The sequence below is a fragment of the Anser brachyrhynchus genome (genome assembly GCF_964034855.1).
Source record: "Anser brachyrhynchus genome assembly, chromosome: W".
Lineage (NCBI taxonomy): Eukaryota > Metazoa > Chordata > Aves > Anseriformes > Anatidae > Anser > Anser brachyrhynchus.
This window is the reverse complement of record NC_137704.1, coordinates 23,311,797-23,324,674: the sequence shown is the minus strand read 5'-3', so window position 1 is coordinate 23,324,674 and position 12,878 is coordinate 23,311,797. Positions and strand designations below refer to the sequence as shown.

General features: G+C 45.8%; 2 protein-coding genes across 26 annotated transcripts in view; one reads left to right on the top strand and one right to left on the bottom strand.

Moving 5' to 3' along the window:
• Positions 1–12,878, bottom strand: part of LOC308184831 (bis(5'-nucleosyl)-tetraphosphatase [asymmetrical]-like) — a 118,966-nt gene that overhangs the window by 86,486 nt on the left and 19,602 nt on the right. The window lies entirely within an intron of this gene.
• LOC308184754 (vasculin-like) overlaps positions 1–12,878 on the top strand; it is an 80,300-nt gene that overhangs the window by 59,826 nt on the left and 7,596 nt on the right. For all 25 annotated transcript variants that reach the window (XM_080572211.1, XM_080572208.1, XM_080572212.1 and 22 more), the window contains one exon: positions 6,027–6,208. In XM_080572211.1, the coding sequence (XP_080428337.1) occupies positions 6,027–6,208 (182 nt within the window). The remainder of the gene's footprint in view (positions 1–6,026; positions 6,209–12,878) is intronic.

The following is a 12,878-nucleotide window of genomic DNA, read 5'->3' as shown; positions in this document are numbered from 1 at the left end:
ATAGCCTGATGGCATTACAGTACATTGTGCACCGGTATCTACTAAAGCCTTATACTTCTGTGGGTCTGATGTGCCAGGCCATTGAATCCACACAGTCCAATAAACTCGATTGTCCCTTTCCTCCCCCTGGCTGGAGGCAGGGCCCCTCTAGTCCTGGTCAGAATCTTCATTTCTGTGTCTGGAGGACTGCCTGCTGGAAGTTGGAGCAGCAAGTTTGTCATAGAACCCCTTTTTCCTGATTGTTTTTCCCTGCAACTCATATACCCATGCCTCCAGGGTCAAGGTAGATTTTCCATGCCATTTTCTCATGTCCTCTCCATGGTCACATAGGTAAAACCACAGGGTGGCACAGGGTGTGTACCCACTATATCATCTTCCTTGCACAGAAGGATTCTTACGCCCGATAGCTGAGACACTGGTTTGTACAGGTGAGGAGGAAGATAAATTCTCTTTTAGTTAGTGGACCTCTTCAGAAAGTTTCTCGAGAATATTCTCTTTTAGTTGGTGGACCTTTTCATAAAGTTTCTCCACAGTGAACACGCAGGCCTGTAGGGAAGAGGAGAGACTTTCTTCGTACTGCCGGAGTTGTTTAGCCAATTCATCCACCATGGGTTCCTCATGGTCTTTCCAGGCCATTACTGCCAATGAGCTGGCATATGATGATGGTGCACTCCGTACAAACTTCCGCTACATGGGTCGTGTACACTTGACTTCATCTGGATCTGTGGATATTTGTTTGTTCTCTAGGTACTTATAAATCACCTCCTGTACGGCTAATTCCCTCAGATACTGGATTCCCTTCTCCATGGTGGTCCACTTGCCTGGTAGACATACAGGTTCTTCCTTGAAGGGATACCTTTCCTTCACAGCTGACAGGAGACGCCTCCAGAGGCTGAAGATGTGTGCTCCATCTCCAATTGCTTTGTCAATGCATGCGTCCCTAGCAAGGGATTCCAGCCACCTGGCTTCCCTGCCCTTTAATTCCAGATAATTGGCTCCGGTGTTCCAGCACCGGAACAGCCAGGTGACAAGGTGCTCACCTATACAATGACCAAAATCTTTTTGCATGTCTCGTAGCTCATGCTGGTATAGGGTTAGGGTTGGTTTCTGTTGTTTTTTCGACATCTTCATCTTCATCCTCCTGTTCCGCTGATGGCCCGGCCTCGTCTTCTCCATACCTAGTCTTAGCAGGAGTTTCTCTGCCTTCTAAAGGATCTGAGTCTCTAAACCATTTTTTCATCTTGGTTACAGGGGCAACTTGCACTGCTACAGTTTTGTTTCCCTGACCCAGCCACAGGGCCTGCCACAGGGTTGCAACGAAGGCAGGGCCCGCCACAGGGGTTGGAATAAACTCTGGGCCTGTCACAGGGATTGGAACGACCACTGGGCCCGTCACAGGAGCTAGAATGACCGCTGGGCCCATCACAGGGGTTAGAACAACCGCTGGGCCTGTCACAGGAGCTAGAATGACTGCTGGGCCCATAACAGGGGCTGGAGCGGCCACAGGGGCTGGAGCAGCCACAGAGGCTGGAGCGGCTGGAGTGGCTGCAGAGGTTGGAGTGGCCATTGGGCCTTTCACAGGACTTGGAGTGGCCACAGGGTCTGTCACTAGGGTTACAGTGGCATCGATTGCAGCTCAATAGGCATAGGCCAGACCCCAGCACGTTGCAGTGATTTGTGTCTCTTTGGAATTGCCAGAGTGATGATACCCCTTTTTCAAGCATTCTGCCAGTTTTTTAGGATTTTGCAGTTTTTCAGGGGTGAATTTCCAAAGCACTCGAAGTGCCCACTGCGCTAGATGCCTGTCCATATCCTCCCACACTCCCTGCCACTCATAACTATCCTGCCTCAGGACAGATCCCTGGATGGCATTCCTAAGTAGTTGTTAAACCTTAGACAAAATCTGAAGCGCATTAAGGAGACATAATAACAACATGCTGGTCTGAACATCCCAAGGATATTCAAAATCTTGAAGAGCTATCATAACTAGCCCCGAGGAGAAGAGGGGGGGTGAAGGAGAAAGGGAGAGTGAACAAGTAGGAAAAACATCACCCCCTGTCCTCTCCACAGGTTGGCTCCCTGAAGAAAAAAGGTAATAGGTGTAATTGTTAATAGTTTCCGAGATATGGTTTCCAAAGTATAGAGTTGACGACAGTGCTGAGTACAAATACCAGGTTAGTTTCATGACCAAATGATATGATTTTTTCAAATCATAAGCCAGTGTTACACCGTACAGTAAAATAATGATCTTAAACCAGGCCCCGGAAAAGATAAACCGCACGAAAGGGAATACATACAGTAAGTAACGTGCTATATATCTCAATTTGGAAAACAGGCACAGCAGACCTGAGATCAAAGCAATCAAAATTGTGACTAGCAACTATTAAGCAGATCTAATACTTATACCAATTTTGGCTTAACACACTCTGGTCAGATCTGTCGTTATCTCAACCGTTCGTGCCCCAGATTGGGTGCCAAAACAACTGTTATGATTTAACCCAGCCGGCAGCTAAACACCACACAGCCGTTCGCTCCCCCTCCCTCTCTGGGATGGGGGAGAGAATCAGGAAAATAAAGCCTGTGGGTTGAGATAAAGACAGTTTATTAGGACAGAAAATAAAATAATAATAATAATAACGATAATAGTATTACTACTAATAGTGTGTACAAAACAAGTGATGCACAGTGCAGTTGCTCACCACCTGCTGACCGATGCCCAGCCTATCCCTGAGAAGCTGGCCCCCCCACCCCAGCTACCCACCCCTATATATTGTTTAGCATGACGTCAGATGGTATGGAATACCCCTTTGGCCAGTTTGGGTCAGCTGTCCTGGGTCTGTCCCCTCCCAGCTCCTGCTGCACCCCCAGCCTGCTCGCTGGCAGGACAGAGCGAGAAGCCGAAAAGTCCTTGGCTTAGTGTAAGCACTGCTCTGCAACAATTAAAACATCAGCATGTTATCAGCGCTCTTCTCATCCTAAATCCCAAACACAGCACCCTATCAGCTACTAGGAGGAAAATTAACTCTATCCTAGCTGAAACTAGGGCATCCTTCAAAGCAATTAATGGAAAAACTTTGTTCTTTTTCTCAAATTGTTTCCCTTCTAATTGGAGGGCTTAGATACCCAGAAGTTCTCTATTCTTAGTTTTGTCATAGAAGCAATATTTTGATTTATGCCTATATAAAGAAACTGCTTTTACTTTGAAATTGAGAGCTTGAAGGTCTGTACTGTATTTATCTAGATTCTAGAATCTAGAATTCTTCTATGATGATACTGTATATAATATTATGTCAGATTTCTTTCATTCTGGATCAGTTCATGCAGTGCCTGGCTGACACGTTGAGAATATTTGTCTGTGCTACCTGCCACCAAAGAGCTATAAGCATAGTAAGCATAGTTACCTTATGTAGTATGTGTGAAGGTAAATAATGTGTTATTCAGGATGAGGTGATTACACATCTATGAGTGGTTTAATATATATATATATTTTTTATTTTTTTTTAAGTGATCTTGAAGGGTTACTCAGAGATGAAAATAACAACAACAAAAAACAACAGTGCCACTGTGCTTTGCTTGTAAGACTAACTTTTCTGACCCTGTTTCTATTTCAGGAAAAATAAAATTTGCTGTAATGGCACTGCACAACTTAACTGTATGCATGCGTTGGGTTTACGTGGCAAGGACTTGGTATTGGGGAGCTGCAGGGGTGGCCTCTGTGGGAAGAGTCCAGAAGCTGCCCCATATTAGAGAAGAGCCAGTTCCAGCCAGCTCCAAAAGGGACCCGCTGCTGGCCAGAGCCAAACTAATAAATGATGTTGGTTGTGCCTCTGTAAGAACATATTTAAGAAAGGGGAAAAAAAAAATCCTGCTGTGCAATGGCAGCTGGGAGAGCAAAGAGTGAGAAACAGCCCTGCAGACACCAAGGTCAGTGAAGAAGGAGAGGGAGGAGGTGCTCCAGGCACTGGAGCAGCAGTTCCCCTGCGGCCTGTGGAGAGGACCATGGTGAAGCAGGTTGTCCCCCTGCAGCCCATGGTGTATGATGGCAGATCAGATCTCCACGCTGCAGCCTGTGGAAGGAGCCCATTGTGGAGCAGGTGGACCTGACCTGAAGGAGGCTGCAGCCCATGGAGAGCCCCTCAGGAGCAGGCTCCAGGCCAGACCTGTAGCCCTTGGAGAGGAGCCCATGCAGGAGCGGGTGATCTGGTGGGAGCTTCCACCTGTGGAGGACCCACGTTGGAGCACTTTGCTCCTGAAGGGTGGATCCTGTGATACAGACCCATATTGGAGCAGTTCTTGAAGAGCTGCTGCCTGCGGGAAGCCCATATAGGATCAGTTTGGGAAGGACTGCATCCCATGGGAGGGACCCCATGTTGGGGCAGGGGAAGAGTGACCATGAAGGAGTGGCAGAGATGAAGCATTATGGACTGACCGCAACCTCCATTCCCCATGTTGCCGCTTGGGGGAAGGACACAGAAGAGGGTGGATAGGGTGGGGGGTGGGGGTGGTGGTTTTAGTTTGCTTTTAGTTTCTCTCTGTTCTGGCCTGCTAGTGATAGGGAAGAAATTATATTAATCTCCCTATGCTGAGTCTGTTTTGCCTGTGATGATAATTGTTGAGTGATCTCCCTGTCCTTATCTCAACCCTTGCACCCTTTTCATCATATTTTCTCCCCCTTTTCCTTTGAGGAGTGGAGCGAGAGAGCAGTTGCGGTAGAGTTCAGCCGCGTAGCAGAGTAAAACTTACACAGTGAGTGAGTTAGGAAACGTCTGCATCTTTTTATTTGGTATTGTATTGCTGAATACACCCTGAGGTGGGTGTTGGGTGCAGTGTTGTTTAAGAAATGCACAAAGATTTTGATTTAAGATTAAAAAGATCTTGGTTAACACTGTTTTGAGCTTCAGAATTCTGAAAATATTATGTGAACGTGATTGGAGTTTCTGTTCCTGAAATCGTCTTGAACTCTTAATATCTTCATGGTATTTATGTCAAATGCATTTGGTTGTCTCGCTCTACACAGCTGATTTTCAGATGCAGTGTATTTTGGAGGGGAAAAAAAAGTCATAATATCGTTGGACAGATGTATGTAACACATAGCTTGGAGTATTTGTTTTTAATTGCATGTATTTAGTTCCCTGCCATTGCTGTTTCACTAACTGGTGTCAGAAGATGTTCAGGTGTAACAAATCATGTAACTGTAATAGTTGTCCAGCTTCCAACATTAATTTAAATGATCATCAGTAGAAGATGCACTGTGTAACTGAGTGGTTAAGTAGATAACTTCGCATCAGTCTTTTATAATGTGATGATGTTGATAATTTTTAAGGCCTGCAGTGACAGACCTCACCTCTGAAATAATGATGCAAATTGTGATCAGCTTCTGAATCATGCTTGGAGGAAGGTTTTTTGCCCTAATACGCTAAAATTCTTTAATATTTTTATGAATTTTCTTTGATAATCTAAGATGCATTTTCCAGGTTAATAACTTAACAGCTGAACATATGTTTACTGGGATACCTCTTAAGAATTTCTTGCTAAGCATTCTAAAATTTCTGGAAGCAGATAACACTGAATGGAAGGGGAATGATAATGATGGTCTCAATCCTGGACTCAAAAATATTTCTTACAAGTGCAGAACTGGCTGGGTGATTGCCTCCTGCTATGGGTAATGCTGTTATATGCCAAGTCTGGGGCTTTTGTTGTCAAAAGAGTGCTAGCTAGATAATCATACTCTTCTTTGTTTTTACAGTTGCTAAGACTTCTGAGGCAGTTTGGCTACTTACTGAATAAAAATTACAAGTTGCCGAATGAGTAGAATAAGCATTTTAGATTTATGGGACTAAAGAACTTTTAATATTTGAGTGAACCTGAACAGTCTGCTTTCTAAATAAGCTTTCTTCCTAGTTCTTATATCATGGCTAGTAAGTTACAATTGCTGTTACAACAGCCTGGGAATTTTGCAGCATTTGTAGAGGTTTACTTGAGTGGAATTTACTTTTAAACTCTGTAATGTATAATTGCTTTAACAGGATGACTCCTTTGACTTGCATAACAGCAACAGTCCTCGTCATGACAGATATATAAATCAAAACTTCGAAAATGAAATTCCGCAAGAGAATGGCAATGCTTCAGTTACATCTCAACTAATCATTAGATCTTCAACTTTTCCTCAGGCAGATGTTCTTTCAAGCTCACTTGAGGCAGAGCATAGGTATGTATTTATTATATAAAATGTTTCTTCATGGTAAGTGAGTGTCTTCAGTTCTTACAAGCTTAGAAGTCAGAATCTGGAAGCTGAGAAGACAATACTTAATAAGAGTTTAAGTTTTAGACGTACTAATTTAACGTGGAATATACTTTGCTTCTATTAGGCTTGTGTACTGGCATCTTTAACTTGCTTTACTAAAAATTTGATATTTCCTTAACGAAATAAAGCAAACTACATAGAGACTTTCATCCCTCTGATTTTGGGCTGTATATCTAGGAGGAACAATGCGTGTAGTTGCTATCTGTATTAATAATACTTCAAATGTTGCATCTTATGTAAAACCCAGTGAACTTTTCCTTGTTAAAGAAATGGATTGTTTTTATAGCTATTTGACATGGTCAGTGATATCACAAGACAATGCAATAGAAAGGGAGAAAGTAACTTCAGAAAAGGATTGAAATATAATTCTAGTATCTCCTAGGTGTAACTGCAGTAGCAGGTGATAAAGATGAGAATGGTGCTGCTAGGAAATCATAACTCAGTCTGGAGGCGAGCTTGTCATGAGTCCTGTTAATTTCTTACTGTTAACTAAAGAAACAGTGTCTTTTTTCAGTGATAGATTCTATGTATACATTGGACTAGAGAAATTTTCCTTCTGTAGTACCCGCAGAGACTTTCATGACTTCTTCTCCATCATGATTATAGAAGGTGAAATGTACCCTGTTCTGTTTGTGATTTTTTCTTTTTTTGTGTGTGTGTGTGTGTGTGTGTGTGTGTGTGTGGATTTCTGCATGCATGAAGACGTTATGGTAGGCCTTTTTGTGGAAAAGTGGACTCGAAGTGACCAGCTTAACTCGCAGGATGCTTGTGCATGCCTAATAACTATTGGCACATTGTACAAAATAAATCTTGGACTTTCCTTCTGCTGGGGGAGTTTCCAGCATGCAGTGATTATATATTCATCCTGTAGGTGTTGAGTTTGCTAATCTGAAATCTTTAGTGTAGTTTACATTCTTAACTGTCCTAGAAGCCTAATGCTGCTTTAAAGAGACAACGTTGCTTAAGTTATTTAGCTATTGCCCTAAATTTTACTTAAATTAACAGCTATATAACTGTTCAATTATACATAATACTATTAAAATCCTAGCTTGCTTGCAGTAAAACTTTGACTCAAATTACTGTTGCTAAAAATATAACTATCACTGAAATGCTTTTGGCATTACATAGTAGCAAGTCTTTTTTGTATGTGTATAACCCAAATGAGCGTATTCTCATAAAAGAGAAGCTTTGGATGACTTGTGCATTATTTCCGCTGATTTCACTGCTCTGGCAATCGCATTGTTCAGTTAGGTCTGAGCAATACAGAGGGATATAACTTCCATTTCTCTTGTTGTCCTGTTAACTTTTTTAAGCAGACTAAGTAGTGCCGTCCCATCCCTCTACAATTTTGGGCTTTTAGTATGGTTTTAATAATGGTTAGTGCTGTCATTGGTTGCATGCAGGGTTGTCCAGTGCACATCTGTTGTATTGGGACCTAGGATTTTTTGTAGGGAGAGTTATGTTGAAGAGTGTTTCTTGCTGACATCTGGCTAAATGGAGAATCAGGTACACAACATCAACTTGAATTCATCTAATTAATTCTGTTTTAATATATTCACTGTTCTTCATCTGTGTCAGTACTCTGTGCCAGTTCTGGCCTATACTTTTAGAAACATCTTTAATTTTTGCGAGATAGTGGTGTGTTTTGCTTTTGCTTTTTAACCTCTGAAGATTTAAGGTCATCAGACCTTAAGGTTTGCCTGAAGAAGGTGCTAATCCTGTTGGCAAAAACTTTGCAGCAAGAGAATGTGCTATCTTTGTTAAATGCCAGTCTTCACCCTCAGATTAAACCCCTGTTTTCGGTGTCTTAATGCTTAAAACCACTTTCTTCATGCTCAGATATTGCTGTACCACTTTTGGTACTAGCTAAAATACTTTGATTATTTCATCTTTTGAGATATCTCAAGTTTAATCACCAGAGGAATGTCTCCATTTCTCTTCCTCCCTGCATCCCAAAACTCGCTCCTAGTTATAGTCTGTACATGCTGCGATATCAGCATCTGCTGTCAGGTGAGACTTGAAAAATTACAAAGAAGCCCGTCCTGGCTCTGACACTAGCATGTGCTAGAAAAATAGAAACTATATGAGGCCATTGCATCCTGAATTGTGCCTCTGTCACTGAAGAGCAATGCAGATTTTCTCAGGATTTGATGCAGAAGGTGTTGTGGGTTGAAGTGAGTGCTAGCTCCCATGGAGGAAACTCCAGCAGCATTCCTTCTGGTTGCTGCTATCCAGGAAAAAACTGCAGATTGCCTCAGTGTGAATATTTGCCTCTTTGCACTATTTTTGAGGAGGTACACTGTTGTTCCACCAAAGCAGTTATGCAAAGGAAATGCATTCTTTTCCACCTTATGTAGTCTTCTTCTAGTCTTCACTATGGCCAAGGTGGCCACCTATCGCCACTTCACTCACCAGACCCTCCCTGTTTACAAGCAACAGGTCTAGGAGGGCACCTTTCCTAGTTGGCTCTCTTTGTACCTGTACCAAAAAGTTATCATCAAGGTGCTTCAGGAATCTCCTGGACCCCTTTGTCTCAGCTATGTGATATTCCCAGTTGATATCTGGCAGGTTGAAGTCCCCCATAAGGACAAGGGCAGCTGATCTAGAGGTATCTCTCAGTTCCTTAAAGAATAGTTCATCAGTGTTGTCATCCTGTCCTATAGTAGTGTCCTATGGTCTATAGTAGACTCCCGCAACGACATCCCCTTTAATTGCTTGTCCCTTAATCCTTACCTAGAGGTTCTCAACCGTGTCATTGCTTACTGCAAGCTCTGTACAGTTCAGCCCCTCCATTACATACAGTGCCACCCCTCTGCCTCATCTGCCCTGCCTATCCCTTCTGAAGAGCCCATAACCGTCCATCGTAACAGACCAGTCACAGGTCTCTTCCCACCAGGTTTCGCTTATGCCAATAACGTCATAGCTCTGGGACTGGGCCAAGGCTTCTAGCTCCTCTTGCTTGTTCCTCATGCTGCATGCGTTTGTGTAGAAACATTTTAAATGTGCTTCATTGTACCCAATACTTTGGAGCAGGCAGAAGGATCTCGCTAGCATGCAGTCCTTCCAATTTTGGCATGCCATCCTATAGCTTATCACTGGTGGGCCTGGTTTTATCCCTTTTCCCCCTCAAATCTAGTTTAAAGCCCTATCAGTCAGCCCTGCAAACTCCTGGGCAAAAATCATTTTTCCCCCTCTGAGAAAGGTGCATCCTATCAGGTGCCAGCAGGCCTGGTGTTGTGTAGACCATCCCTTGATTGAGCAACCCTAAATTCTGCTGATGCTACCAGCCTCGGAGCCACATATTGATCAGCTGGGTCTGCCTATTCCTTTCAGTATTGTTCCCTGCTACTGGAAGGACAGAGGAAAATATTACACTTAACCAGTTGCCCCAAGGCCCTGAAGTCCCTTTTGATTGCCCTTGGACTTCTCTTTGCTACTTCATTCCTGCCAGCATATAAAACCAATAAAAGGTAACTATCAGATAGCCATACCAGGTAAGCGACTTTTCTAGCAATGTCTCTTACCTGGGCCTCAGGGAGGCAGTAGACTTCCCTATGGGTTGGGTCGATATATTGGGCCCTCTGTTCCCCACAGAAAGGAGGAGGAGTCACCTATGACAATAGCCCTTTTTTTTTTTCTTGATGGAGCCTGTTGTGATATAGGGGATAGGGGCTGACTTGCCCTAGGGATCACCTCGCACCTCGTTGGACCTTCATCCACATCGTTGTTTGTCTGTCAGTGTAGTGGGTTTACGTGGCAAGGTTTTGGTAGCAGGGGGCCATAGGGGTGGCTTTTGTGAGAAGGATCTAGAAGCTGCCCCGTGTTAGGTAAGGGCCCCACTGCTGACCAGAGCTGAGCCAATAAGTGATGTTGTTTTGCGCCTCTGTGAGAGCATATTTAAGACAGGGAAAAAAAACGCTGCGCCACACACAGCAGCTGGGAGAGTGAGAGGAGTGAGGTACAGCCTTGCAGGCGCCAAGGTCAGTGAAGAAGGAGGGGGAGAGGTGCTCCAGGCGCCAGAGCAGAAGTCCCCTGCGGCCTGTGGTGAGGACCATGGTGAAGCAGGCTGTCCCCCTGCAGCCCATGGAGTACCACGGTGGAGCAGGGTTCCACGCTGCAGCCTGTGGAGGAGACCACGGTGGAGCAGGTGAACCTGCATCGACGGAGGCTGCGGCCTGCGGAAGACCCCTGCCGGAGCAGATTCCGGGCCGGACCTGTAGCCCGTGGAGAGGAGACCACGCAGAAGCAGGTGACATGGCAGGAGCTGCTGCCCGTGGGGGATTCAGGTTGGAGCAGTTTGCTCCTGAGGGATGGACCCCGTGGTACGGACCCATATCTGGAGCAGTTCTTGAAAAGCTGCTGCCTGTGGGAAGTCCACGTCGGATCAGTTCAGCAAGGACTGCATCCCGTGGGAGGGACCCCACAGCACAGGGGACGAGAGTGACCGAGAAGGAGCGGCGGCGAAGAAGCGCTATAGACTGACCATAACCCCCGTTCCCCAGCGCTGCTCGGGGGGAGGAGGTGGAAGTGGGTGGATGGGGGGGAAGGTGCTTTTGGTTTCTTTCATTTGTTTCTCAGTTCTCTAGCTTGTAGGTAATAAATAATAGGTAATAATAGTAGGTAATAGGTAATAAATCTTACTGTCTCCCTATGCTGAGTCTGTTTTGCCCGTCACGATAATTACTGTGCGATCTCCTCGTCCTTATCTCAACCCTTGAGCCCTTTTCATCGTATTTTCTCCCCGTTCCTCTTTGAGGAGGGGGAGTGAGAGAGCGGTTGTGGTGGAGCTCAGCCACCCACCCGAGTAAAACCACCACAGTCGGTCATGTTCCAGAGCCTCATAGTTGCTGTATAAGAACACCCAAGGAGGTGAAGTAGGCAGGGAGCGGGGTTGCCTGCCACCCTGGGCAGAAACCTGCTTCCATTCCCTTCCTCCCCCCCCCCCCCCGTCTCTTAGTTCCCCTCCTTTTGCCTGGTGGTGAGAGGGTAGGGGGATCCTTTGTTTCTTGTGTTGTGGCTGGCCCGCATGCTTGTCTCAGGGATGGTAAAGTATGATTCCACCAGTTGATCTCCTTCTCTGACTCCCTGCTGCTCTTCAGCCTGCCCACCTCCTCCCGAAGCTCTGTCACCAGGCTGAGCAGTTCTACCTGGGCATACCTCCCCACATGTATACTCACTGCTGCCATCACTGACAGAAAACATGGGCGTGCTCTGCAGTCTGAGATGTGGATGGCTGCTTGTTGCCAGGGGAGCTCTGCTGGGGTAGCTGCATCAGTGCCTGTGGCTGGAGAGGCCAGAGGGGACGCAAAGGGTGTATGCTATGACTAGAGTTCCTTGCACACAGGTGTGGTAGTTTTGCCCTGCTATGCAGCTGAACTCCACCACAACTGTTCTCTGGCTCCCCCTCCTCAAAGGAAAAGGGGAGAAAACATGAAAAAAAAGGAGCAAGCGTTGAGACAAGGACAGGGAGATCACTCAACAATTATCATCACAGGCAAAACAGACTCAGCATAGGGAGATTAATATAATTTCTTCCCTATCACTAGCAGACCAGAACAGAGAGAAACTAAAAGCAAACTAAAACCACCACCCCCACCCCCCACCCTATCCACCCTCTTCTGTGTCCTTCCCCCAAGCGGCAACATGGGGAATGGAGGTTGCGGTCAGTCCATAATGCTTCATCTCTGCCACTCCTTCATGGTCACTCTTCCCCTGCCCCAACATGGGGTCCCTCCCATGGGATGCAGTCCTTCCCAAACTGATCCTATATGGGCTTCCCGCAGGCAGCAGCTCTTCAAGAACTGCTCCAATATGGGTCTGTATCACAGGATCCACCCTTCAGGAGCAAAGTGCTCCAACGTGGGTCCTCCACAGGTGGAAGCTCCCACCAGATCACCCGCTCCTGCATGGGCTCCTCTCCAAGGGCTACAGGTCTGGCCTGGAGCCTGCTCCTGAGGGGCTCTCCATGGGCTGCAGCCTCCTTCAGGTCAGGTCCACCTGCTCCACAATGGGCTCCTTCCACAGGCTGCAGCGTGGAGATCTGATCTGCCGTCATACACCATGGGCTGCAGGGGGACAACCTGCTTCACCATGGTCCTCTCCACAGGCCGCAGGGGAACTTCTGCTCCAGTGCCTGGAGCACCTCCTCCCTCTCCTTCTTCACTGACCTTGGTGTCTGCAGGGCTGTTTCTCTTTTTTTTTTTTTTTTTTTTTCCCCTTTCTTAAATATGTTCTTACAGAGGCACAGCCAACATCACTTATTGACTCAACTCTGGCCAGCAGTGGGTCCCTTTTGGAGCTGGCTGGAACTGGCTCTTCTCTAATATGGGGCATCTTCTGGACTCTTCTCACAGAGGCCACCCCTGCAGCCTCCCTGCTACCAAGCCCTTGCTACGTAAACCCAAGACAGCAGGTTACAATCACTGTTGGAAGTGGCAGTGACAGTGTGTCCTGGTTCCAGTTAGGACAGAGTTAATTTTCCTCCTAGTAGCTGGTAGGGTGCTATGTTTTGGATTAGGATGAGAAGAGCGCTGATAACATGCTGATGTTTTAATTGTTGCAGAGCAGTGCTTAC